The following is a 27,781-nucleotide window of genomic DNA, read 5'->3' as shown; positions in this document are numbered from 1 at the left end:
GTACTAAATTTAGTAGTTTAAAAGCAGCATTATGTTAGTTTAAAAAAAAAAACAGTATTAAGCAGGAAAAAATTGAAATTAGAATGTGATGAATTGCATTGATCTGTGTTGAACTGTGTATATTTCAAGCATTCGATACACACACACGCATACACACACGTGCAGTCACACACAAAAATCAGACCACGTGTTTTTCTGTCAACATTTTTATAGAACACAGTTAGAGATTGATAACAACTTCAGTCATTGTACAGTCTTTACTGACTAAATTTAACTTAAGAATTATAAAACATAGCTTTATACTTTAAATATGCTGGTACGATTTAGTACAAAAATAAAGGCTTTCCGCAGCCAACACAAACACCATCAGTCACATACTGGCACTCAGAAACAGACAAATCCTGTGTGGACCAGTTTGGCACACTATCCACCTAACATAGCGGAGCACTCGTTAAAATACTGAATCATAATTTGTTCATGTTTCTTTTTACATTGGGATGTGAGAGAAGGGAGCATTTAGAGAATTTGTGGATGCTGACTAGCCACTAGATGGCGCTCCGAATGCCACTAACAACACGTTTAGGTGCTTTAGCCAACACTTCAGCGGAAATCGGATTAGTTTTCATCTCTTCTGTGCGCATTCAGGTCAAATGCATGTCAAATGTCTTTACCGCTGTCCGACATCTTCATGCTACAATGTCGTTTGCGCCCACATAGTTTCTTTCTGGCAATGTCCGTGACGAGTAAAAACAGCTCCACCATTTAGACGAGCTCAAATCGACTGGAAAGGATGCAGAAACGAAGAGTCTCCCACTTTTTTTAAATTTATTCCCCTCTGGATTTCTTCTTTTACATTTCCGATATGAGAATGCAGTCGCTTTTTTCTTTCTCGTTATTTTTTTTTTCCTCATTCACACATATAGACAAAAAAAAACAAAAAAACAACAACAACAGACAAACAAAAGAAATACAAACTGGATTTGTTCAGTTCGTCTCTGCTTGCAGGGCCTGCATGTGCTACGACTTATCCCCTTGGAGAACCTGAATTAAAGACACAGGCTGTTACAAATCAGCTTTTAGAAAATCATTTCCAGTTTGTTTGTGTTTGTGTACGCGGGACATGTGGGCACGCCCGCTCGCGGTTGCATGGAAGACGTGTGTGTTTGCTTTCTTCTCGGCTTTAGGGATGCTTACCTACCTGGTTGCGAGTTTTTGGCGATTTCTGCATGTCCACCCTCCACTGGTCGTACAACTTCATGGACATACTGCTGCAGCCGTAGGCGTGCTTCTTCACCCAGCCGAGGAACTGCTTCAGCTCCCGCCGCAGGGTGGAGTTGGAGTCGCCGCTGGACTTTGAGTCGCAGGACATCAGTCGCTCTAAGGCCCAGGGAATTGGGGTAGGAGAGGAGATCAAGAAAGGATTTGAAGATTAAATGTGGAGAAACATCTTTATTTATTTATTTTTTACTTGCCTGCACCGAGTCATTTTTCTGTTTATTTTTTTTAAAGCAAGTTGTAAAAGAGTGATCTTAAACGTGTTGCTTTTATGGGGAAATTTTAACACTACGCTAGGCATGAGCTGGTTACAGGGACAAAAAGGTTTCTAAAACATTAAATGGAGAGTTCTCTCCAGCTGTACATTGTTTGTACAATGTTCTACGAATTTACATTCTTGGGTCCTGTGCTATGGCGCTATTTTCTTAATAAAATTATCCTCCGATGACAATCTCACACCCGTCACAAGCCAACATTACCACAGGATATTGTTCATACTACCTTCTGCTAATGATAGACACAGTAAGAAACTTATTGTAGCCTCAAATTGGTGTGAAAATCAAAATTAGACAACAACAGAGTAGGAAATTGGATGTTCTCAAAGCAAGAATGACTGAATTTTTATCTTATTTAAATCATCACCAAATAAAAAGCAGCGTTTAAGTCACCACACACCGTAATGATACCAAAGTAAACAAAGGCATTTTTCGCATGTTGAGTTGTGGAGTAGAGCAGATGTCCCTCCATAGCTCATATATAACCAAGGTTCATCATTTGTCGAAACATGTTGAAACTGGGTACAAATCACGCTTTATCAAGAATAACATCGCAGGGTTTTTATTTTATCCATTGTTTGTATCTTAGTTGAAGTGATTTCACGAGTTTGACACGTTCATTGCATTACCGGCAACAAGATAACGCTAATAAAATTCCTCGTCAGTAACAATCTATGATCAATCGACACAAAAACAAAACTAGTTTTCCGAGCGGTGACCACTGGTGATGATCATCTGCCTCAGTATCCTGTCAGTCTCGCAGCTCCGTCCCAACATTTAATGAGCTCACCTGGTTCCTATACCTGTAATCACCCTCTCTAGATTATTTACTCCTGACTTTCATCCACTTCTTGTCAGATCCTCCTGCATGCTTGTTAGCCAGTCAACTCCCTAATGTCACTAAGGGACACTTTAAATCTGTCCAACCGGTTGCTCTTCTCATACTATAAATCAAAACTAGGAAATATATTTCATTTAAGCTTCACAAAAGCTTGCCAACGATTCATAAATGGGTTAATAATCCAAATTCCCAAAAACAGAAACTGGAATGTGATTGTTTGTTTCATTGCCGTGACAATTCCACCAGTCTGCATCAACTTGGTGAAATCCCTGATTCCACAGGCTTTACTTGAGGCAAATTATCCAAAAAGTTTAAATAATTTGTCATTGAAGCTTTTAAACTGTGTCTATAATGAAGTCAGGAAGTAAGTGAAGTAAAATGCAGGCCTGGATGAAAAAAGATTTCACTGCACTGTAAAGAGTTGCATGGAAAGGGCAGCAGGGCCGACGGGAGCAACAACTGAAGACGAAAACAACAAGAACTTATTTCTCCCACTAACAGAGGACCTTTTTGTCTCTTCGCGCTGTAATAAATACTTTCTGAGCCTTTCCCCCGAAGAAACCCTTGCAGAAAAATGTGAGTTTTTATGAACAGGGTTTTGTTTTCATAACTGTGGTCTTTTTTGCGGCCAGTTTATGATAACATTTTATACAGCACTTACTGTATTCCTGAGTCTGGAGCGACCTAACTGGATCCAGGATGGCAAACAGCACAAGTGCTCAAAGATTTCTGACAGTTTTCATCTCTTCTTTGCCAGAAAACGATTCTTTTGTTAAAACATGGTAAGCAGGTCTGTTTCTTGTCATTTCCTGACTAGCTCAAACTATATTGGATAAATAAATATGACAAAATAATCAAAAGGAAACAGACTGGAAGACTGAAAGCACAATTATCTGTTTCTATGCGGCAGCCGCAGAGAGCTGCTGGGTGCTCAGTACACTGTGATACCAAAAATTGCTCCTTTATGGACCAAAATGATCCCAAACTCGGAGATCAAGAATGAAAAAAAAAGCTCTTGTGAGGAGACCCCTGACAGGGCGCCCGTGTGTGTGCGGCTGTGTGTGATCGTTCTCACCACTGTGGGGTGTGGAAGCAGCTGTGGGGTGGCTCCACTCGCTCCAGATCCCAGCTTTGCGAGAGCCGTAGATTCCCACGGGGTTACACCGAACCTGTGGAAAATACGACGCAAATTAACAACGGCCAATCGCTAAACCTTTAATGGCTCTCATAAGTGTACACACCCCTGCTAAAATCCAGTTTTGTTTTGTTATTCTCCCCTACGTGAAAAGCTGAGACCATTATAAATCATTTCCAAAGTTGTTTTTTTTTTCCATCTTTACTGTTACGTAGATGTGCTTTTGAATGCAACTAAAGTTTGGTTTGTAATTTCCTGTAACGGAAAACAAACAAACCAGCTAAAGGGAAAAAATAAATCAGATCTCTTGAATTAATTTCAGAATTTAGATCTCCCTTCGGTTATAGAGAATCTGATGAACCTGAGATAAAAGTTCAGCTCCACAAAAAAATAGAGCTTTGGGTGTTATTCTTTGTTGGAAAAAATCCGTCTTAGAAACAAATTTTATACCATAATTGGGCTGGGTGTAATCTGGCCAGTCAGATTATTCGGCCCTTGTCTTCTGCTTGGTTTCTTTTATTATTGTAACAACAATAAAAAACCAAACACAAATTTTACAAACTTTTCTACACCATGGTACAGTTAAAATAGTTATTTAGAATCACATTGAAAGAAACCGGATGTTTTTTCCAAAATTGATAAAAACACAAGACAGAAACTGGTCAGAATCACTGCAAGAGCAGCAATTTCCAATAAGTACTGGTTCTGCTTTAATGTGACAAAAATCAGTATTCTGAAGATGCTTAGAGTGGGGAATATAGATGTGAGATAAAAGCTTTAATTTGGCTTTAAGAAACCAATTCCAAACTTTTCCGAAGGACAGAAACAGCACTGACATCGTCTAAAATAACGGCATATGCAGTATGAAACATGGGGGTGAGAGCATCGTGAGTAGGGATTACATTTCTTCAAATACGCATGTTTTCGTCAAAGTGTACAAAATTGTGAGGAGGTACAAACGACAGCAAAGTTTTGACTCAAATTGTTAAAATGTTTGGTGTAAGCCTGCAGAAGAAAGGGATTTATTTATTTAGCATCACAGTGAGTCCAAGCGCTCATCCACATCAACAAGGAAATGACTTCACCGGGAGGAAATTACAATTTTGTGACTGGCTGAACCAGAGTCTAGAAATAAATCTGACGGGACATATGTGGGATTGAAGAGAGATATGGACAGATTTTAAGAACTTTTGCAAACTGGAGTGGGAAAGTGTTACCTCATCGTGGAGTGGCACGCTGAAATTAAATCAAAAGGGGCTTCAACTAAGTGCTAATTTAATTCCCGACACTCAACGATGTGCATAATAATGCTGATATGCTACTGCAGCTATTCAATATCTTTAAATCCTCCTCCTCAAATATATTAGCTAGTGTTTTTTTTTAATTGTTCAGGATATACGTGACACCAGCTGTGGAAAGTTGGGGAAGTGATTTATCGCATTATCGATTTGTTTAGTCGCCAAAACCAGGAGCTTTACCAGGGATGTGTAGAGTTTCGTTCACACTTGGCCACAAGCCCATTGCTACAAACTCGCCATACCTGCACGAAATACACCGTTCCAGGTCTCAGCCCAGCCAGCCTGCACGACGTCTGATTCCCGACATCATTCATCACCTGGGCAGCGGAGGAAATGCACAAACACAGAAGAGCTGAGCGCTGGAGGTCCGACCACAGTATTAAATACCAATGGGCAAAAACTAAAGCACAAAGCAGAATCAAGATGCAGAAAACACAACCGCAAACCATGTACAGACCAAAACATGCATGTGCACCACATTGTTTAGTGGCTCCTGATCAGCATGTTTATGAAAGTATTTTAACGTAACCGTGCCTGCTGGCTAAAATCTGTTCCCTATTATTTATTACAGACTCAAATACTCCAACACACACACGCGCACGCCCAGCCCCACACACACACCTACTCACACAAACAAGAACTGAAGACAGGGAAATACTTTAAATGGGAGGAGAAAGCAGCACACACACATGCTGCAGTTAATAATCTGGCCTAATAATCCCCCTCTTTCTCTCTGACATCCTGTCTGTAAACACTTGTTAAGGAGGACTCCAACAGAAAGCAGAACATGTAAATTACAGGCATTGGAGAGCTAATGATGTGATGCACAGGCGGCCAACTGAGGCAGACGTTACAGCTGAGCGTCTTTGCAGCCATATTGAAGACATTAACAGCTGAGACGTATCCCCTCCGTTCCCCAGCATGACCTCATGATTAGGGCCGCTTCAGAGGCGCTTTGTTTCCACCATCAACCCTTCAAGCCACTTGGATTCGGGCCTCTCCTCCCTCCTCCTTCGTATTGGTGTCAGCCCGCCGCCGCACCGCGCCTCTCCACTCCTCCGCCTCCTTTTTTTTTTTTTTTTTTGCTTTTTAACATTTCCACTTTGCAGGTACCGACTTGCTTATATTACAGCGGTGTAATTCCTCCCTAATTACAGGAGAATCTTCCCTCCTATCCTGGGGAAAATGATTTCTCTACAAAACCGTCCGCATCAAAAAGAGTGTGCCGCTGCCTTTCTGTTTGGGCCTGTTTACGCACATTTTGCAGTAGTTTAAAACAACAATGCTGCAATTTCTATAAAAGAGGCCTTAAGCCCTCTAGTTCGTGCGGCGTATGTGAAAAGAATGTCCTTTAATTTTATCCGTCTTGGAATGAAGATATAAAGAAATATGTAGGAGTATTTTTTAATTGAAAATAAACCTGGGGAAAATTTTTATGTCCATCCATCCATTCATTTTCTAACACCCTTGTCCCTAATGGGATCAGGAGGGCTGCTGGTGTCCTGGTCTCCAGCTAACGTTCCGGGCGAGAGGCGGGGTCACCCTGGACAGGTCGCCAGGACTTAATTTAATGTAATTTCCCTAATACAGCAGAGATCGGCAGAGGTTTAGGATTAGCTGGAGGTAATTCATACAAAATATATTAAATTAACTTTGATCAGCTTGCCTTACTGTACAATCTTTCTCTTTTTTTTTTGTTTGCCTGTAAATTCCTGTTTGCACACCTGAATTTCAAAAATGTACATGGGTATTTCTATTCTATTCTATTCTATTCTGCTCGAAATTCCATGAAAGAGGTGTACGGAGCCTTGTGCCAGAAGCCCATTAAAATGCCTCTACATCGTTTTAAACTGTGTGATTGTGAGCGTGAGTGGGAATAAAAATAGCAACAGGTATTTTGTTCCATATAACACAGTAGGAGTGTAACAGGTAAACCTTCTATGGATGCAAACTCGACTAAAAATCCACCTGTTTAGAATTGTATTTGAAACGTAATCAATTACAAATTTATTGATGGACCCTGACTTAATGTCGTGTTTTGATTGTTGATTCTATGTTGCATTGTGTTTCTGTGTTTGACATGATGTAAAGCACTTTGAAATGCCTTGCTGCTGAAATGTGCTACACAAATAAAATTGGATTGATTGATTGATTGATTGATTGATTCTATTCTATTCTACGACACCTGATTTTACCAAGTACAAAACACTGTAAGGAGTTTAAAACTATCATTTGGGGATGGTCCGTATCTGCTTTGACAATGTTTAACGTTAACTTTACCTTTTTATATTGTACTTTAAACACGACATCGCTGAGAGTTATTCTGGTTTGAACAGTTTTCACAATCTGTCATATGTCACATGCATTCAATTAAACTACATAAGATCTGTGGGGGAGTTTTGAGGTGATTTGCATCCATAATTCATTCAAATACATCTGCCAGAGTTTACACGCATTAATTGCTAACATGGAGAAAATTTGCAAGCATGTTACAAAATTAATACTGTAACATGCTATAAGATGATTTTGTTTATTTGGGGCCAATATTATCATCTCGTGTTAATATTGCTGTTTTGGCCGGTAACTGATATTACACAGATTACTGTATCCTTTTGACGGCGTGAAAAAATTGCTTCACTGCTTCAGTTCAACACCCAACAGTCCTGCACTGCTACATCTGACCTGAACATATAACTAAGTCTTATGTTTACACACCCAAAGGGAATCTTTATCTATAGTGTGTATAATATTAAATTAACAAGAATCATTTTAAAACAATACAAATACAGGCCTATGCTGATAATAATCACTGCTCTGTTGGTAAAATAAGACAAACAGACTGTAATTTGGTGCCTTTTGAATGCAACTTTCATATATATATATTTTATATATATGTATATAAAATATGAGATATTCTTTACCTTCCAGTCTTGACTCTCCTCCAGCCTGTAGCGGATCTGGTATTTAGCCTTAAACAGGAAGTCTTTGAGAGCCGGCGGCGCCTCCCAGCGAACGCTGAGCTGGTCCTCCAGCTGGCCCAAGCGGCTGACGGTCACACCTGACGGAGGGTCTGTGGTCACTGTCAGGAGAGAAAATGGAGAATAACAAATATTCTTTCAGCATCTAAAGAGAAAAAGAAAAACGATCGTGAAGAGAGCTGAGAAGGTCATTGGAGAATCCCTACAATCTGACCAGGATCTGGTTACAGCTGTTGCAGAAACAGGCCTTAAAGTGTGTGTGTGGGCGTGTGTGTGTGTGTGGGCGTGTGTGTGTGTGTGTGTGTGTATTGTACAGTTGGAAGCTCACAAAACCAGCAGGACTTTGTATGTGAATTGAGAAATTAAAAGGTTATTATAATACAATGCTCAAAGTATGAGTTAATCTGAGAACAAACAATTGTGTATTTTGTTAAATTAATATGTTGGTGGTATATTTTTAAGGTATAAATTATTAAGCCTGCCAAGAAAGATTTTCTCAGAATGAATGAATGCAACACAGAAACTATGAACTCAATCAATGAGCTAAAGTCGCTATCGTTACTCTTTTTCTGATGATTAATGAGACCCAAAAATGTTTTGTCTCATAAAAACGATTCTCATTTTTTCCCCCTGAAACCTTGAATATTATAAAGAATGACTTTTAATCATAAAGACTGTTCTAATGTACATCCCATAGGCTGTCTGCGCAATAGACAACTATTTCAATTTCAATTTAAATGTGCAAAGTAGCTCGAAGTTGTTCACTTTGGCACAGGCCGACATTTACCGTCTCTGACTGCCTTCCACTGTAGTTTTTGATGATCACTGTAGTTTCAGATGAGATCCGATCAAAATAAAACTAGTCAATCCTGAACTTAACCTGGGAATCGGAGTTAAAAAGTTGTACACCATCAATAAAACTCACAACTGAGCATGTAAAACCTTTCCAGTCAGAGAACTGTACAAATAATTGCAGCATAAGAACAACTAAAACAGAGTTTACTTTAACCGCCATAATATATATATTTTTTTTTTCAAAATGTTACATTTACATCAGATGGTTACTCTGACAGAACATGCTCCCTTCTTGGTACTTGTTTCAGTCAGGATGATTATTGAGGGCGCACTGCCTCCAACCTCAATTTCCTGTGTCATTGGTTTCTGTGTAAATAACTGCTTAATGCGAATATGACGTAGGTTTCAAAATTTTAAAAAACGAGTGTTTACATGGTTTGTTTGAGATTGGAGTTGATTCTAGAAGTTAGAGGCGAATTCTCACCCGTTACCTCTCGTCAGAGCCGATAGCTACAACCTCCTGAAAATGAGACGGTAATTGAAGTTGACAAGAGAGGTATCTACTGCAGGTAAGATATTACCGAAACCTTGCAAATTTCGTGCAAGTGTATATGCAGATACTTGAGACGTGACACACTGCAGATGAATCAGTGTTTGTATATGTTGTGTCACCCCGCAACACGTCATCATTTCCAAGTTGTACGTGTACAAGTTTCCTCTAGCTCTCTATCTCCCAGCGACTGAGGAATGCGGGAAACCCGTAGGAGTTTCCACCTCGCCTTCAGGACTGATTGGACCCGACTGTAGGTGTGAGTGACTCACACCAGCTCGACACAGGTGTGGTTTCCTAATGACCTGCTTTTGCCGTGGAGGACGCTTGAATGAAAGCAAAGGCTGGGTAAACGAGACATGAGAGAAAACCCAAACACAGCACTCACTCACACGAATCGAGAAAACGCCCACTCCCAGGATGCCCCTCTGTTTCTATGCGGGGCCCAGCCCAGCCCTTGAGGCGTGTAAACAGGTGTGTGCTTGCATACATTAATAAGGACAATAGGATTAACGTTTGATGGACGCTCATTTCCCTGCCTCTGGCAAGTCCGGCCCAGAAACTTTGTATTCTTTCAGGACGTTTTCCCAGAAAAGTTCACAGTGAGCAAGGTGAAGAATTCCAAGCTTATCAGGTTGTATTATTTCAGGTCCAAGACTTAAAGCCTCAAAGCCCGGGTTGCTCAGGCCTCGGGGTCTGCAGCTGCCTTGGAGACAGGATTAGGTTCGAGGATCAGCATGGAACATTCCATCAGTCTGCGTGTGTGTGTGTGTGTTTCTCTGTGTTTATGTCCACCAAGCATGAGTAAAGAGAAAATGAGCTCGTCAGAAGAGACGCTGGCTTTGAATTGAGTTCAAAGCCAGCGCGAAACAAAAGTCATCTTCGGGCGCTTTACAATGAGACGAGTCCGAGAGTCAAAACAAAAAGCATGAATGTCCAGGTCAGAGTCTACGTCTGGCACGGTGAGAGAATTTGATCGTGTTACATGCGCTTTAGCTCCCTTAAGCTCAGCAACTGACCACATAACATAGCTTTAAAAGGGAATGCAACTCACTTCCCATCAGTATGAAGTCAGATGAAAACTTTGCCGTGGCGCTGTAGCGATGGAGACTCATTTAATGCTCTGTTTTGTGCTAGCGCGAAATCAGATTACAATGTGATGTAATGTGACGTGCCCCAACATATTAACGTTACTTGGAAAATCGAAGCAGTTGGATTTGTTTGCCTTTCTTACCACTCATATAAACTTAAGGATATTATTTTGGTATCGAATTCTAAAAGATATTTTTATGGAGACCTGATCATATTTATGTTTAAAATATTTTAGTTAGTTTTTTTTCTTTAAAACAAAACAGATCTGATGAATTATAAATAAATGGGATGCCTTCAGTTGTTCACCCGTCACAAAGTTACATAGAAATAAGCAAATTACAAAAGCATAATCTAACACTGAAATTTTTTAAATCCACCTTTTAAGTTACTTACATTTACTTAATCCTGTGTTAAAAAAATGTTTTACAAAAATGCCACAAAGGCACATTTCCCTGTGTAAGAATGTGTACTTCACTTTTTTTAGTTGATCAGGATGTCAAGGACTTTTAATAGTTTGTTGGGGGGTTTTTTGTTCCCCTTTGGTATAAATATGGCCACTCTGTCTAAGGCACTGTACAAAATGAGAAAGACGGAAGAAAATGACATTCAACTAAGTCAAGAATGTGTTGATCTTTGGAAATCATGAAATGGCCACACACCTAAAATGCCCCACATTATTGCAATTGTCAGAGCAATAACTAAAATATCAGATTGAATCGTCAGTCAATTAGAGACATTTGATCACTGATCGGTAGGTTTAAACCTGAATTCATTTTTTCCCCCTGCATGTTAAATCCATGAATCTATCATCGTGTACTGTCCATAAAAGTATCAACCCAACGCCACTTATGCTAATGAATTTTTTGTGGATTTAGTCAGGTGTGTCATAAACTCCCTACCTCTCACACTAAATGTAAAAGAAAACAAATGACTATTTAAAAAAATGAATTATAAACATCAAAAGAATAAGTTCTGCAGGTTCATTTAGTTTTTTGTTTTATTTTAATTTCCAAAGCCAGAATCGTTCCAACCACTTTGGACCACTGCTGTTGCCATACTTCAGCAGGATCAGACATCATTTCTAGAACAAGTAAAGGCTGTACTTACGCATCCCCCATTGGCAACGCGACTTAGCATTTTTTGATATTGCATAAGTTGATGAAACACATCAAGAAGGTGCTCTTAAGAGCCTTGCATAACGTGGAGCTGTAAGGTTTCCAGGCAGTTAAAAGACAAATGAGAGCACTCATTCACATTCCTCTGAATGTCTGCCGAAGGAAAAAAAAAAGCCCTTTAGGCAAACTACATCATTACACATCTTTCATTTGTACAATTATGTTAAGAGCTACATTAAGTTAAAACAACGTTTTTGCTCTCAGGTTTGTCAAGTTAACTGCTTAGGCGAGGCGAGGTTAAAGGGTGAAAACTGACAAGGAGCTAACCTGGCTCCATTCAAATCGCTGCTGTCTTATTATTAACAAATAACAAGCAAATAACATTCAAACGTATTTGCACCTCGTATTTTGTAATGATGAAGCTGGTGTTAAGAGGAGGTTTTAGATTGCTTGGAGCCCTGACGCTATTTAGCACCGTTTACAATGTTATGGCTAAGGAACAACAAGATACTCCCACTTAGACAATCAACTTTAATTATTCACCTAATTTAATTAAGATTTACCAGGTAATTAAGATGAGTGATTAAATTTACCCAGAGGGAAAAAAAAATGCTATTCCACAGAAGACCAAGGATTTATTTGAGTACATATACCATCTGTAGTGAGGACAGGCAGCAAGATATTGTTCACTTTAAAAAGCTTATCTGCTATCTAGGTTGTAAAGCTAGACAGTACAAAGACAACATCAGACAAAGCAAAAGGGTCAATGTGTGCCGCTTCGCTCACTCACCCACATCTAGGATGTCAAGGATGATGACATCAGAGGTCGCTCGGCCCAGCCGGTTGGAGGCCTCCACCCAGATCTCATACGGCGTGAAAAGGTGCAGGTCTTGCGTGATGCTGCAGGAGTACGGCTGCGTGTGGCTGTAATCCTCACACTCCTTCTCGGTGCCGTACCATCTAAGTGGGGAGTAATGACACGGGATTTTTTTTTTTTTCTGTCAGCCGAGACTTTAAGAAGTTGATTTGAGACTTTTCTTTAAATGTAGTTTGCAGTTTTCAGGCATGATGCTACGTGACTTTTTAAATCAGTCATCAGTTTGAGTGGTTTGAGTGTGTCTCTTTACCTGAGTTTGTACTTTAGCTTGTACAGCGTGCTGATATTTGTCTCTCCTTTACCTCCAGGCGCCCAGCTGCACGTCAGGTCTTTGGTGTTCCGGGACCAGCAGGTCAGATTGACTGGTTTCTCTGGAGGCACTGGGGTGGAACGAGGTGTGCCGAGAGCGACGGGTTGGCGACAGGAAGTGGCGAACATGTAGGTAAGAAAAGGAGATAAAACAGAGGATAAACAAGTCAGCAAAGAGCTAAAGTTAACTCTCGTCTTTCCTGCGTTTTCCAAAGTTACTGTTGGAAATTTTTTATCTTCCTTCTTAATTAGTGTGTGTGTGTGGATGTGTGTGCACAGTCCAAATCAGATTTATGGTCACCTTCTCTGAGGAACACAGAGTACACGGAGTACCAGTGTCACTCAGAAATTATGATATCAGCTTCATCTCTGCTAATGTGTTTGAGAAAAAGCCAGTGGATATCTCTCTGTGGTCTGAGCTGTGTGAGTCCAACATCGTTCTTCATCTCCTCTTCAGTGAAAACCGTGAACAAAGGAATGACGATGTAGTCCATAGTATACTACATCCACAGATCAAACAGCAAAAATAACCACCAGCTGTAGTGATTGAAAATGTATAAATCTTATTTGTCTTGTTCTTCTTTGTAGCACAGATTCTGCTCAGTTCGATATTCTGAATTTTTGCTGCTTTGATCATTTGGTGTCCCCATAGTTTTCACATTCACTTTCTATTTACAATGAAACACAATATTTTTTTTTCTTTCCCTTAAAAGGTGTGTCCTTTAAAACACTGGACATTAAAAAAGCTATTTTAAAGAGGTAGACATGAGTACAAATAGGAATCGACAAAGAGAGAAGTCACATGGTCCCTTACAAATTAAGGATTTCTGAAGATATTTTAAAAGAATTTAAATACATGCACTTTAATCACAATGAAACAAGACTTCTCTGAGTAAATTTGCCTTTTCTTATCCATAAACATGTATTTTAAGCATGTGTATCAACATTTCTCTTACAAGTGATGAATTTGGCTGAATTATAGAGATAAATATTCATAAAACTGCCAAAATGACACATATAATGTAACTGAAGCTTGATTTATAATATTTTTTAAAGACTTTATGTTGCACCTCATGTGAGGGGGAAATATGAGGGATTATGATCAAAGACTAAACCAAACCTCACATTTGTAGGTATTAATTGAACTTAATTTATTTCCAATACGTTACTAGTAGTAGATTACAAAGTATTACACTAAATCCTTGTTACTCAGGTGCAAAATTACATGCATGGCCAAAATGTCAGATGGTAAAAGGACAAAAATCTGCACCTCAAACAAGTAACGAGTCTAGAATTACTAAGACACAAAAGTGATTTCAAAACAGTAGCTGCTACTTGCCTTGGCATTTATTTCATGAAGTCAACTGAGCAACAGGAGAAATTTCTCATTTTCCCATTTTTGTAGAGCAAAGACATCCAGACCGACAGTGCGGCTTACCTTGGTCACTACAGGACACCACACACACACACATGACTTTGTCCAACTAAGACGACATATTTTTTCTCTTTAACTGACCCAAAAGCTTTCGCCCTCTGTCACAGTGTCAATCTCTTTGTGTAAGGTTTTGGTTTTTCTGTGTGTTTATTTAGGTCTCCATGTTGTCCTGTCTGTCCCTTGATTGTTTACATCTGTCCCTTGTTTCCCCTGATTGTCTCCCTGTATATTTAATCACACCTGTGTTCCCTGCCATTGCTGTTTGCTCCCCTGTGCTGCCTGGATTTTGTTACACCATTAAAATCATCATTACTCAACAACCTGGGTCCTCCGCATTCATGCTCACCACCAGCTACTGCACTTCATGACCCTTTGTGCTAAAATGTTGCTTGTACATTAGACCTCCTCAGAGGCAAGGTTATATTTATGAAAAAAATGAGGTGAAGGGCAGGAAAGGTTGATAGATGCTTGCTCATACAAGTGCAAAAGTACAAGTGGTTTCCTTCGTCTGTAAATTATCAAGCCTTTGTAGCAACAGTGGACCACACAGATGGTCAAAGCATCACTGAGGCCTCTTACTGGGTCTAAAGGTAGTCATAAAAAGCATAAAATTTAACTTCAACTGTGCAGGGACACTTAAAAATCTACCCACTACTTCCTCGCTCTCCCTTTTACTCCCATTTCCTCTTTATTCCCCTCATCGCTGCATTTACTAAGAAATCTGCTGTAGATACGACGAAGCATTAAAAAAAACAAAAAAAAAAAACAGATGTAGACACAACTGTTCAAATGTTATACGTCTTAAACATCAACTTACTCCCAACATAGAGACAGGAGCCAGCTAATATGTGTCCCTTGTGGTTGTGGCAGACGAGGTTGTCGCCAGAAGTTTGCCTGGAGGCGTTGAGCCCGGCCAGGGTCACGCTCAGGTTGGTCGGGCTCAGCACTCGATAGAGGGAGCTGGGAAGCTGATGACCATTCAGCGTCCAGAAAAGAGAGTTGGCGTGGACCCCGAGTTCAGGGTGGACCCAGCAGCTGGCGGTCAGGTTGGACCCCATGCGAAGCACAGGGTCCTGGGGGTAAACAATTGCTACATCTGCAAGAGAGAAGCCAGTTGATGGTATTAGTATATGTTAGGAGGAGGACATGTTATTGTGTCGGAGAGATAAAAGAACAGGCTTTGGACTTAAAATGGAATAATACAGAGCTAAAGATTAAAAAAATCCTGTGAACACATTGGCTTTACTTAACATTAACTCTGTGGAGTCAATTTGTTATAATAAACCTTCAATCAAAGAATATTCTTGGAAATCTTTTTTTTTTTTTTGGTTATTTAAAGTAGACAAATCCTTTGTTTAGCTCAGAAAAATGTTATGTTTTAGCCCAAATTTTACATAAACCGACATTTGAATTTTCCTCCCAGCTTTTCACCCACATGAGCACACAAAAGGAAATTGGACTCCAGAAACACAGCACTATGGGAATCCATATTAAGAGTTTTCATTTTTGTCCTTTATTACGTCCTTGACACAACTCTTGATGCCCAGGTGGTGGCAGTAATGAGCCTTTGAGTTGTTGTTAAAAGTAGAAGAAGTAGTAGTTTCCCCAGCTTGAATTACTGTAGTAGTTTGATGCCACTGGTATCTAAACTTCGTGATATAGCTTAGGGGAGTCCATTTCTAATTAACAGCTTTTTAGACTTTGGTTTTCATCATCGTTTAGGGTAACCAGAAGGTAACGTCATCTTTTCTATGCCCTCTGTAAAGAAACCATTCATTTAATTCAACCTTAAATTCCTTCAGTCGACTCTTGTAAGGTTGAGTCAGAAAGACGGTTACATGGTTAGCAGGTTTAGTGTCTTTAACCTTTCACTTTCTCAGCTGCTGCGTTGCAGGGGTCTAGTTTTTACAGTTTTCAGTGGAAATTGGGGAAACTTTCAATGATCCATTACAGTTCCAGACTTACTGTAATGGAAGATACCTGAAAATGCTGGTGAGGCAACCAGTTGACCAACCTGACAGAGGGAGTGTTATAATGGATATAATGTGGTGTGCAGAGACCGAGATCAAGACCGAGACCAGGCAGCACAGCTGGTATCTTGCCATGGTTTAAATGAAACAAGGATGTCACTGTTTTGTTTTTCAGTTAAAATTACATAAGTTGACCAACAAGACTTGATTTTTAAAGATATGAGTAAATATGAGGCAAGTAAACAGGGAAGTGAGAGACTGCTGTGTTTTTGACTGCAATTTCTCTGAGTTCAACTGGATTTTCTGCTAATATATTTCCATTTATGTGACAAAAAAGTGGCTCTGATATGTACACTTCATATCTTGGATCTGTGAATGGCCTGAGCTAAGACCTTTTGTGAAAATGGAAATGGTGGGGACAATCAACATCGATCCAGTAGTGGCCACACTGATTTCTTTGCCAGTCTTGAAGTCGTCTAATATGTAGCTTGCTTCCAGCAAATAAATTACATCTTGCTTGCTCTGTACTGTTTTTTCTGGTCAGGACATGCATAATCCAGCATGTTATGATTTTTTAAATAGGCTTAATATATCACACATCTCCTATTAACGGTGTTTAAGGCAAAGAGGAAATGGTGTTATAATGGACATAATGACACCATCTTCCTCTTAAATAAGTCTATGACTCATTTAATTTTCAGTCTTGGTTTTGTCTCATTAGACTAAAGCATGCCTCGTCAGGAAGGAAGTGACTAAATCCCAAACCTTTAAACAAACCAAAACGTGACTGCTGGTGTTCATTAAAGCAAGATTCCATCTTTGCTCAACACACTTCTCAGTGTCTATTAAAATAAACCAATTTAAAGTAAATTGTAAATTATAGACTCACTCGTCTTCAGGCCATTTACACCAAATGACGTAGTAAAGGCAATGCTGGGAACACTTGGTCGCGTTACCAAGCCTAGCAATGTCTTTACAAGTTGGTTCTACTTTAGCACTCAAGGTTTGGTTACAAGAACTAGTGGGAGTCCAGCCCCTAAAACCCTAAATGGTCTAGACAGTGGCGTTAAACTTACTAGCAGAAGTTTAACTGTGGTGGGAACACGTTTATCTAGCATAACCCAGGACCTCTCAGATTCTGCTGTCACAGACGAGTCCCGATCATCGAGAGTCCGGTCATCTGTTTTATGGTTCTGTTAGTGATTTTTGCTCCTCTTATTGAATGCAGATGAGCTTGGCCTGCAGATAAAGTTTGCACAGTTGTCTCTAATACCAATAACACTTTGTTCACACCACTTGTGTGTGTCACTTTCAGACTAACTTCCAGCTGAAAGGCAATTAAAGATGGTTTTACTGCCCTCTGGAAATTGCCTGCAGAAATGCGTTTTTTCAATAACAAACCCTGGAATCACCATTCTATTGTTCTTAATGAACATTTTTTCTTCAGACTGATGTGAAGGGAAACAAAACATATATAGAAATAAACATTTAAACCTCATTCAAACTTTGGTCTTACATGATACTCATCAAGAACGTAACATATGACTGGATATGTTTAAGAAAAAAATTAAAGCACCTTTGATTTGGATCATTTCGTTCAAGCGTCACCATTTTGTCAAGAACACTGACATCAAAAATTAAAACATAGGTTTTTAATGCAGAGCTACACTTACAATTCTAGGATCTCTCATCCAGCTCAGTGTCCTGTTCAATGTTTTTAAAATAAGTAACATAGAAGTCCATGACATAACTCAGCTTTTTAGAGCTTCTGTCTGAACACTTGCAAATTTAAGATGATTCATAAAGCTAAAAACTTTCTAAACTTAGAGGTCATCAATGGGTGTTTGTGGGAATACACATAAATTAATGGGAAAAAAATTGAGAAACAAAATCCAGAAAATTTAAATATTACTAGAAGTACTAGGTTTTCGATTTCTCCCCAGACTTACTGAAACAGTGCCAAAAGAACCAACGACTCTTGATGGCTCTGATGGCTCAAATTAGCATCCATTCTTCAATTGTAAATGTGGTCGTTGACCGTCAGGCCAGAAGGTAGGAGTGTGAATAGTCCATGTTGGTGGGGGGTATCTATGATACCAGCAGGAGATCAGATCTCCTGCTGGTAATGCTGGTAATGCTGGTAGGTAATGCTCTTCAGTCTAGTTTTGAAGCATACATGAAGTGTTTTTGGAGAGATGTGACCTTTTGCAGCTGATGTTGTGCTGCATTATCCAGTCTAAGTCGAAGTCTAAGTCTAAGGAACAATTGTGCAACTGTGAGATGCATTGAGGCCATTACCAGGGTACTTAAGGGTACTTACAATCCTTCAGGCCATTTGGACTATCTCTAGACTGCATAGGAGTGTTGTCTACGTGGACTAACTCCAGCACTTCTAGTTTAAAGGCTTGGTCTCTAACAGGAATTTTAAAAATAGCTGGGAAAAATATATTTTACCATAAACTAGTGTAAAACATGCAGTTTTTGTGGCTGCACATTTAAGTGCTACTATGCAAATCCTCAATCACCCGCCCCCTAATTGCACAGTGCATTCCTACACAATAGAGGTGATTTCGAGAACCCTGAGCACCAAACCTACTTTATTATAAACAGGGGCGCTGCCAGGAATCTTGGGCTCCCTGACAAAAAACGTATTTGAGCCCCCCCACGCAGCTGCTGTTACAATTTTTTGAGTCTATCTGACCTATTAAAAGCGTCACAATTTTAAAGGCTTCCAACTGCTTTGCTTTCTTTGGTCCAATACTGATAACTAGGACAATATTTACTGCTCATGAATTTTACATGCAACTGTCTGCATACAGTGTGCAAGTAGGTTGCTTAAATTTTTTCTATTAGTTTTAGATTACTTACATGTCTCTCCCCACGAGCAACAGTCATAGGCACCGTGCAAAAATATACATGAAGTAATCCAGACATCTCAAAAAATGCTATGTAGTTGCAAAACTTTAATAAAAAATATGTTTTCTCCATATTTGTTAAAGCTGGCAACATGTCGTGACAGTTTGTTATGAGGCAGATCATCTGTGAAAACAATCAATCTCCTCCACCTCCTCCCTGAGCTGCTATTGCTAGCTAAAGTAATGCAACGTTCAGGCCAAAAACAACCAATCAGAACCAGGAGGAGGGTTTTAGTGCTGTCAATCAACTTCATTCATTCATCCATCCATTTTCTTACACCCTTGTCCCTAGTGGGGTCGGGAGGTGCTGATGTCTATCTCTAGCTAACATTCCGGGCGAGAGGCTGGGTCACCCTGGACAGGTCGCCAGTCTGTCGCAGGGCAACACAGAGACAGACAGGACAAACAACCATGAACACACACACTCACACCTAGGGAGAATTTAGAGAGACCAATTTACCTATCAGTCATGTTTTTGGACTGTGGGACCAGAGTACCCGGAGAGAACCCACACATGCACAGGGAGAACGTGCAAACTCCGTGCAGAAAGACCCCGGACCGGGAATCAACCCCAGGACCTTCTTGCAGCCATCCAACTTCATTCCCTCACTGCTAAATGTGCTAATGGTGGAGAAACAACATATCATTACAGGAAAACCGTTTATCTGCCATCACTGGTAGCTATGCTAACTAAGCATTAACAACAGGTTGCGCTACCTTCAGCATAGCACAGAGCGAGGGGGAGAGAGGATGAGCAGCAACACGAGATTGTGATTGACAGCACTGAAACTCTCCTGCCACTGACTGGTTGTTTCTAGCACTTTGAGAGAGCAGAGGAAATAGATTTTTCACAGATTATCTCTCATGCCATACTGTCACAACATAATGACAGTTTTAACAAATATGTGAATAATATATATATTTTTATAAACGTTACATATTGCAGCTTTAATTTCACCCGTCAGGAGGGACGTGGGTTATTGCTGCTGCTGACTGACTCACCTGTTAAGTGGTAAAAGGTACAGGGACAAGTTAAATATATAAATATCTTGGTAATTTTTTTCCTTAATTTATTAGATGCTAGTGAAATGGAGGCAAACAGCAGTCTGCAGCTAAGCTAACTATGCTAAATGGTTGATAATCTCACACAGTCTACCCACCTTTCTTGGAGAAAAACTGGGTTATAAATGGACACTTTTACCTTTTTCTCTCTCTGTGTCTCTATTTTTTATTTTTTTATTTGAAAACCTGATTTTATAATTTTTCTTAGTAGCATAGTAACAGCCACAGTCGTTCTTGTTTTCTACTGTCTGCTGCTGAACACCTTCACCATCAAGCGCTCCAAGCAGGAACGAACCATTTCATGCAGATCCAGGGGGAGTGCAGGGCAAATATGGATGTGTGTTTTTTGGTCTGGGAGTGGGAACATTACATTTTTACTGCTAAAAACAATCTTCGAAAAATCTATATGTTTTATTTTGTAATTGACAGGGCCCCATTATTTTTTTTTAATTTTCGAAGAACCAAAAATAATTGTGGAGGGCCCTTGTTGGTCAAGGGCCCTTAGAATTGTCATCACTTTTCCCCTGATTATAAACCATGTATTTCATCTAACAATGTGCTAATTTTCTGAAAAAAGAGAGCAAATTTTTCTGTAAGTTTTGTTGACTTACAAGTACTTGAAAAGATACTGGATTATGCTACGAGTCTACACATCAACAAGTCCTATCAACGCAGAGTAAATATGGAAATGTTAGCCTAGCACTGCAACAGATATAGAAATGTCATCAGTGGGAGCAAGATGGGAATTTATTGAAACCTTTTGCTGCATGTGTCGAATCAGACATACGGTATGTTCAGAAACAAAGTATGTATGTTTTAGATGACATGTACTGAGAAAAATTAAAATAGCTTTCTTAACCTCATATTGGGGGTTCATTTTGAGACTGCTTTGCAAAAACTACAGTCACAAGACAAAATATCTGTCAAAAATGGCAGATAGGAGAGAGCGCGTCAGACAGAAAGATCATTGATAAGAAAGTGTAAACAAGGTTTCCCCCAGAAAACTTGCTAAACCCGGTGGTTTGGCGCTAGGGCAGACATTCATCCAGTGGCCCGTCGTCTTTTTGAGTTAAAAATGTTTAAAGTTGAAAATATCACTTGATAATTATGTGTTATTAAAAGATTGGAAGATTAACACCTGAACACCTACTATAAGGTCCTAAAAAATGCAAACATTTAAAAACAACTTTAAAAAATAAGCAATGCTTAGCCTGGTGGGGGCACAAGTAAAGCCTGGTGGCCCCCCAGGCTTATAATACACTGGGCTAAACCCTGGTGTAAGTGATGAGATTTAGTATATTATTCTGAATCTAGCTTTTTTGTCTCTGGTGGCCTGTTTTTTTTTTTTTTTAACGTGCCAAGACAGGAAAGTAGGTAAAGAGAAATAGGGAAGACATGCAGCAAAGGTCACCAGGCTGGGAATCGAACCTGCGACAGCCACGTCAAGGACTAAGGCTTTCTTATGTGGGTTGTATCTAACCCTTGCGCTACCAGAACACCCTGAATCTAGCTTTTTAAAGCTGTACACATAGCATTGATTTTTAACATTTTAACGTCAAATTACTCAGATTGTATCAAAAAACAAAAAATACCAAAATGCACACCAGGAAAATGAACCTGTGCATTAAGATTCAGTGAGCAGTAACTCTCTGCTGTCCAACTCCAGTCGCTTTGTACAGAACTGTTCAAATAGCTATAGGAGGAAGGAAACCTAATACTACAAATCAGCAGTTTCTGATGCATTAAGCACAAGAAGTTAACTATTTTGTGCTAAAACATACTCATTCATCTTTTTTATTACTATAGGTTCACATTTAAAGAGAGTCCAGCTCAAAATTGATAATCGCAATTTCTAATCGGACTTAAAATAAAAAAGCTTTTGATCTCTCAGGTGAACCACCTGATAAAAGGAAGGATCAAGGAGAAAAGATGAGAAGAAAGGATTTTAATTTCTAAAGCAGCAAGATCCTAACAACAAAAAAAAAACAAGTTCCCAACCAGTGTAGAAACCAATACGAACGCATCTGAGAGGGTTTCTATGACTGAGCAGCTTGCAAGCGAGAGTGTCAACACTGTGTCAGACCACTACAAAATCTGTGCCCGAGGCCAAGCCTATTCAGCAGCCAGCCACCTTACGTTGACAGACATTGTGTGGTCTTTTATGGCGGAGCCGCCTTTGAAGACATCAGCTCATCTGTAACTCCACTCCTCTGTTAATATCACTGCCGCCTCTCGAGGCCTTCGACACGACACTTCCATACATGCGTGCTCACACACGAACACAAACAAGCCGATGCAAAGCGGCTGTTTGTCTTTGTCACTGGATACAGTGGACCAAAGGCGGCCATGATTAGCCAGTAATACCCAGCTCCAGCTGAATAACAATCGGTGTTTATGTATTCCAGGCGCTGAGGACAGGACATTGCCCCGGAGCGGGGTGTGAAGCCCAATAACACCCCTTTCCTTCACAGTTCAAACACTGCAAAGCGAGACACAATTACTGCTGTTTATTGTCTCTCCCTGACACGTTCACTGGAGGAAATCGCTTGTAAAAAATGATTTGTTTGGAGAGACGGAAGCTCTCATCACGCCCGAGGATGAGCCCAACATCGTGATAATGGGTGATGGAATTCAGGCTGAGAAATGAGAAAATGCCTTTGCTTTTGTTTCACGACTGCCAACTGCATTACTAGTCCCAAGTGGCTAGACTCTAGTCTGCGGTGGTCTTCGAAGGTACGTCACATTCGCTGTTCCCACCAATAAAGCAACGATTCTGCACTCGTCTATCCAACAGCTGAAAGGGAGCTTTCTTCTGGGCTCTTTGACAACCGATGCACATGAGCCGTTTGGAGATTTTCGAGGAAGTCACGCAACATTTGGTAACAATGAGCCATGCAACATTGTCTGCAAAGAGGCTGAGGAAGAAGCAGAGCTGGATTTCTTCTTCATTTACAGAATCATATAGTAGTGTTTATTTATAACCTGAGGCAAAAGAAATTTACAAAATGTGAGGTATTTCGGTTACATAATTGCTTTGAGACCATTTTTTCCCCCCTTTCTTAGAATCTCATAAGATAGACCAAAATAATGCCTAAAATGGAAGAAAAATGGCAAATAGCTTCAGTCTGTTGGACTCGGAAAGGTGCAGCTTGCATTTGCATATGAGCTCTTTTACTCTGATACCTCTAAATAAAATGCAGTGCACCCAGCTGTCTTTAGAAGTTACCTGATTAGTAAGTAGAGTCCACATAACCCTGAAGAATGAGGTGGTAGATAGAAACCCAGTTTGATGCTGCAGGTAACTTGAGACCAGGCACATTTCAGCTTTAGAATGGCCTCATCAAAATTCAAGCTTGAATAGAATTGGGAATTTTTGGTTGGACTTAATTACTTTTCACTGCTTCTTTTTTATATATTCTCTGTGAGTGAGTTCACAGCATTGGAAGACAGTGACGATCTGCCAGGCATTAAATCAGGGAGCTAAATAACAACTTCTTTTTATTGAAAAAAGAAAACTTTGCGTTGGTTTAGATCCCAATAAAATCCAATGAAGCTGGTGCTTTTAAAGAGTAGGCAGAGTGATTACTTTTGCGAGGCACGGTGATAAATGCGATATTTGTTCTTTGGCCCTGAGATGCAATAAAACACCAACATTTAAACAACTTAATTCTAGTAGCAGATTGTGTGAAGGGGCTTTACTGCCCTTTATAACAGTGTTAAACGCTAACAACCATTTGCGTTGTGGAATAAGCAGAAGGAAAGGTTACATTCATTGTTTGCTATTCCCTTTAAAGCCCCGAATCCTTCCTTTTATTGTGCCTTTTAAAAAAAGGATGAGGGACTGGAGTGCTGCTGTTTGCTAGTGAGCTCACCATTAAAGCTAATCCAGCCTCTTAGCGGCTGAGCCGGACATAACTATGATTTATTTACATTATTGTGCATTAAGCTGGCGCTCCCGCATTCTCCAAAACCCTGAGCAAGTGATGTCACCGCTTTGTTGCGGTCCGTAAAGCCCCCATGCTCGCCATGTGCTAAACGAATTATGGCCTGACTTGTTGAAATCCAGCCTCCCCGGAGGGGAGCTCTCGCTCCGCATGGGATACAAGCAACGCAACTGCAGCAGGAGAACATCAATAATCTGGGCTGTCAGACAGACAAAATGGCATTTGTCCCCATACCTCACCCCGCCAAACGTATCCACAAATCAAACGGAGCGCAGTCATGAACGATTAGTACGATTAATTTAAGAAGTTGTTTAGAAAGTTGCAACCTCTATAGCGCTAAAATTTTCAGCCAAATGGTTTAAAGTTGTTTTTTTGTTTGTTTTTTTTAATGGGACGTTAAGAGAAACTGCCTGGGTTTTCTCCAGCTCGTTGGAGCCTCGAGTGAAGGACCGTTGCCCCTCGATCAGCCTGTTGCTGCAAACTGTTGGTCAGCTGGCTGAAAGGAGGATGCTGTTACATTTTTTTCCCCCTTCCAGTATGATGCAACAAGCACAAAGCGTTGTGGTGTGGCAGCTGAACGTGCATCGAAATCAAAATTCTAATGAATGCCAAATATGACATTATTATGACTGAGTAATTCATCGTGTCAGATTATTTTAGTGACAGTGGGAAGAATTGGAGCTGCACCTGCTGCCTTGATTTGCTGCTTTGAGTTATTTTATCTACAGTGTCAGTGTTGAATCTTAACTATTGCTGTTTTTCACTCAGGTCAATTTAGTTCCTGAAAACTGTAATACTCAATGAAAGAATCCAAATGCCTCAATAATAAGTAAATACAACTTAATGGTTTTTGGACAAGACAGTAAAAAAAAAAAAAAAAAGCCGTTTAAAAACAATTCTGCACATTTTTGATATGAAAATAAAAACACTTTAAAGCTTTCCAGCAATGAGTCGACAGCTGTATTTTTATGACTTAGGAGAGTGTTATTTATACATTTATTATCATTTTTATTCAACCAAGAAGTTAATTTCTAATAGTAAATGAGATGAACATTTATGAAAAAAAGTGTAATAAAAGGAAGATCGGTTTTAAAATATATATAATAATCTGTTTTTATTTACATTTTGTATATAAAAAAGGACAACGATCATTTATACCATTCTTATTCACTATCACACCAGTTTAACTCTTCTTATAGCTGCTGACCAGCTTCCTCTTGAAATCTGATCATTTATCTTTGCTGATGAGCTTAACGCATTTCAGGTCAGAAGGCCTTTTTCGGATCACCCGAATCTTTGCCTCGCTACCATCTTCAAATCATAGCCCTGGCTGAGCCACACCAAAGTATGAACATTATTTCCAGGCAGAAGAAACAGGTTGGCAATCTTTCCAGCATTGCATCGAGGCGCTCAGTGTTTGCTGAGACTGCAGGAAAGTCAACAACACAAGGCGAGCCATTTTCAGCTGGCGCTACGCGTTCGTCCAGGAGGAGTGAATGCTGCAAGCCGATGACTCAATGCAGTCGGCTGGCCAGGTTTCCTTACACAGAAAACTTTTTCAACCTGAACACTGAACTGAACTTGATGCAGTAATTTCAGATTGTATGTATAATTGGACTGAATTTACCTTTTCTTGTAAAATGCCTTGAGATGATACATGTTGTGTATTGGTCCTGTAATAAACCTACGTGAATTAAATTGAAACGTCTGCATCTCTGACTACAGGATGTCAGAGATGCCTAACATCCTCATTGGAAGATGGATAAAAAAGACCAGATTAATATCACGTTAGAGGGCTGCTGCACAGCTTTTATTGAGAAAGGACTGCAATTAATTCAAAAGTTTTAAATCTATAGGTTTCAAATAGGGATTCTTCTTTATCTTATTTGTCAGAACATAAACTGGGAGAGTGTCCTAATACTTTTCTTGTGTTCAGAATGCCTTAGATCTGCAATATATGTACTAATAAAAACAATTAGAAATTCTCTTTTTTTTAAAGAAAGGAAAAAACAGTTTGTATTTTTAAAACGTTTATTAATGTTGAAAAAGAACTGGGATTCCTCATTTTCCATTAAAAATTGCTAATATTCTTGTCTCACCAGCTGTACAGTCTGACCTGGATGTATTGTTCCACTCTTACCCTATTTTGTCCCCCGTTACATAAATGGTGTTTTTTGGCTTACTGTTTTATCATATAGTTTATCAAACTGGCTCATGCTTATAGTATATATCATACAAGAATCATTGTTATTATTATAATTACTTATTGATAATAAAAAAAGCAGTTACATACATATTTATTATCACTAAAATATGGAATCTTATCTGAAAGTGCGCGTCTTGTATAATCATATATATTTTACTTTTCCACGTCAGTTAAATGCAGCTGAAATCCCAATGTTTACTGGATTTAACATGTGATGTAACAGCGCAGTGATCCAGTTCTGCAACAGGTTTGGCTCTCAGGACGCTTGGCTCCGCGCGGTGCCGCTTCAAGCTCAGATCTGCTGCCCACACTTGGACACGAGCAGATCTGGGAGAAGCAGCCCGGATAGAGAGCGTCAAGCCGAAACCCCCCGCTGCAAGGAGCGGAACTTTGCGCATCGGTGGACATCTGTGTGCAACTTACGTGTGGACAGGGACAGCACGCCGGGAGAGCGCAGCGTGAGGAAAACCAAGCAGAATCCCAAGGCGGCTTTCATTATGCGGGGTTGTGTTTTTCTCTCCCCGCCTCTCCAGAACTCCAAGCGGTATTCTCGAAGCGATCCCGTGTCCTCCTGTTGTTGTGGTGTCGCCTTCTTCTTCTTCCTCCTCCTCTTCTTCTTCTTCTTTTTTTTTTCTTTTCTTTTCCGAGCCTCCACACAGATTACACCCAGCGCAGGGAGACGGAGGGGAGAGAGAGTGAGAGGAGAAAAGCAGTAAAAAAAAAAAAAAAAAAAAATCCGGATTGTATTAAGAAGACAAGTCTCCAGAGTGAGGGAGCGCAGCTGAAACAAAGTGTGACCCGGTGGGAAAAGTTCTCCTCTGAGGAGCCAGAACGGAACCCGTCCCTACACTGAAAGAGTGAAAGCTGCACGTCCCGTTTGCAGTGTTTTTCCTTCTTAATGCTTCCTGCAGCTAAATCATACAGCCCTCCCCTTTCTCTCTCTCCCTCTGTGTCTTTCTCTCTCTTCCCTCACGGTCACCAGTCATTCCCCCGCTCTTCCCGTCCATCTCCCTGCCCTTTTTTCCAGCCTCTCCCCCCCTCCTCCCCCCAGTTCAGTGATGGGTAGGAGTCAGAACCATTGACTTTCACTGAATCACTCTTGTCTGTGATAGTTTCCGAGCCTCGGGTCTCTCTCTGCTCTACACGTTTGCACAATAGGAGGCTGTTGAGTCACAGGAAGATCGCCTAATTAGAGAGCCACCTTTGATTATTTTTGGCCTAAAACTCAAAACAGTATAAAACCCCCACTTACAACTCAAGTTTCTAACAAATTTAGTCTCTAAATGACTAAACTAGGTTGTTCTTTATAATCACATTCTTATAGATAGGCACAAAAGAAATGTGTATATGCGCACAAGGATGCCGCTTTAGAGGGGGTGCCAGAATTATTTCTGTATTTATTGCAACTTGCATGTGTAAAAATTGATCGATAACAGAGGTTTACGGTTAGGGTTATAATGTATCTGCATACTCCTCAGAAAGTTTCTAGTTGCACCCCCGGCCTAGAGTGATTTGAAAATAACATGTCCTGCCAAGCACACTGTTTCTCTTTCTGCTTCTCCATCCCCTGACGTGTTTGAAACCATCAAACCAATTATGATTACGTTCAGGAAACTTAAATATATCCTCTCTGACGAAACAAAGTAGGTCAAAAGATCTTAGAAATCAACACATCAGGCGCCAATCTAAAAAAATTTAGGAACAAATGA

General features: G+C 40.0%; 1 protein-coding gene across 2 annotated transcripts; it reads right to left on the bottom strand.

The window, feature by feature from the left end:
• Positions 1–190: 190 nt before the first annotated feature.
• On the bottom strand, positions 191–27,001 carry LOC102237421 (cytokine receptor-like factor 1). Of its 2 annotated transcripts, none has more exons than XM_023352227.1 (9): positions 26,496–27,001; positions 14,793–15,071; positions 12,482–12,611; positions 12,145–12,314; positions 7,746–7,903; positions 5,067–5,141; positions 3,467–3,560; positions 1,195–1,377; positions 191–1,041 (listed from the first exon to the last, which is right to left on the bottom strand). In XM_023352227.1, the coding sequence occupies exons 1-9, from the start codon at positions 26,566–26,568 to the stop codon at positions 1,025–1,027; spliced, it is 1,179 nt and encodes a 392-aa protein (XP_023207995.1). In that variant the 5' UTR covers positions 26,569–27,001; the 3' UTR covers positions 191–1,024. The 2 variants fall into 2 exon arrangements, with proteins under 2 accessions (XP_023207995.1, XP_005798404.1); XM_005798347.2 differs by having other exon boundaries at positions 1,199–1,377.
• Positions 27,002–27,781: the final 780 nt, after the last annotated feature.

This window comes from Xiphophorus maculatus, chromosome 19, assembly GCF_002775205.1.
Source record: "Xiphophorus maculatus strain JP 163 A chromosome 19, X_maculatus-5.0-male, whole genome shotgun sequence".
NCBI lineage: Eukaryota > Metazoa > Chordata > Actinopteri > Cyprinodontiformes > Poeciliidae > Xiphophorus > Xiphophorus maculatus.
The sequence above is the reverse complement of the archived record's forward strand: the minus strand, read 5'-3'. Positions and strand labels throughout refer to the sequence as shown.

Excerpts from the sequence above, each read along its gene's own strand:
- LOC102237421 (XM_005798347.2), bottom strand. The coding sequence starts at position 26,568 with ATGAAAGCCGCCTTGGGATTCTGCTTGGTTTTCCTCACGCTGCGCTCT. Across the intron at positions 12,612-14,792 it reads CTCCTGTCTCTATGTTGGGA|TGCCTCCAGAGAAACCAGTC; the intron begins GTAAGTTGATGT and ends GTTCCACCCCAG. Across the intron at positions 7,904-12,144 it reads CCTTGACATCCTAGATGTGG|TGACCACAGACCCTCCGTCA; the intron begins GTGAGTGAGCGA and ends CTCTCCTGACAG.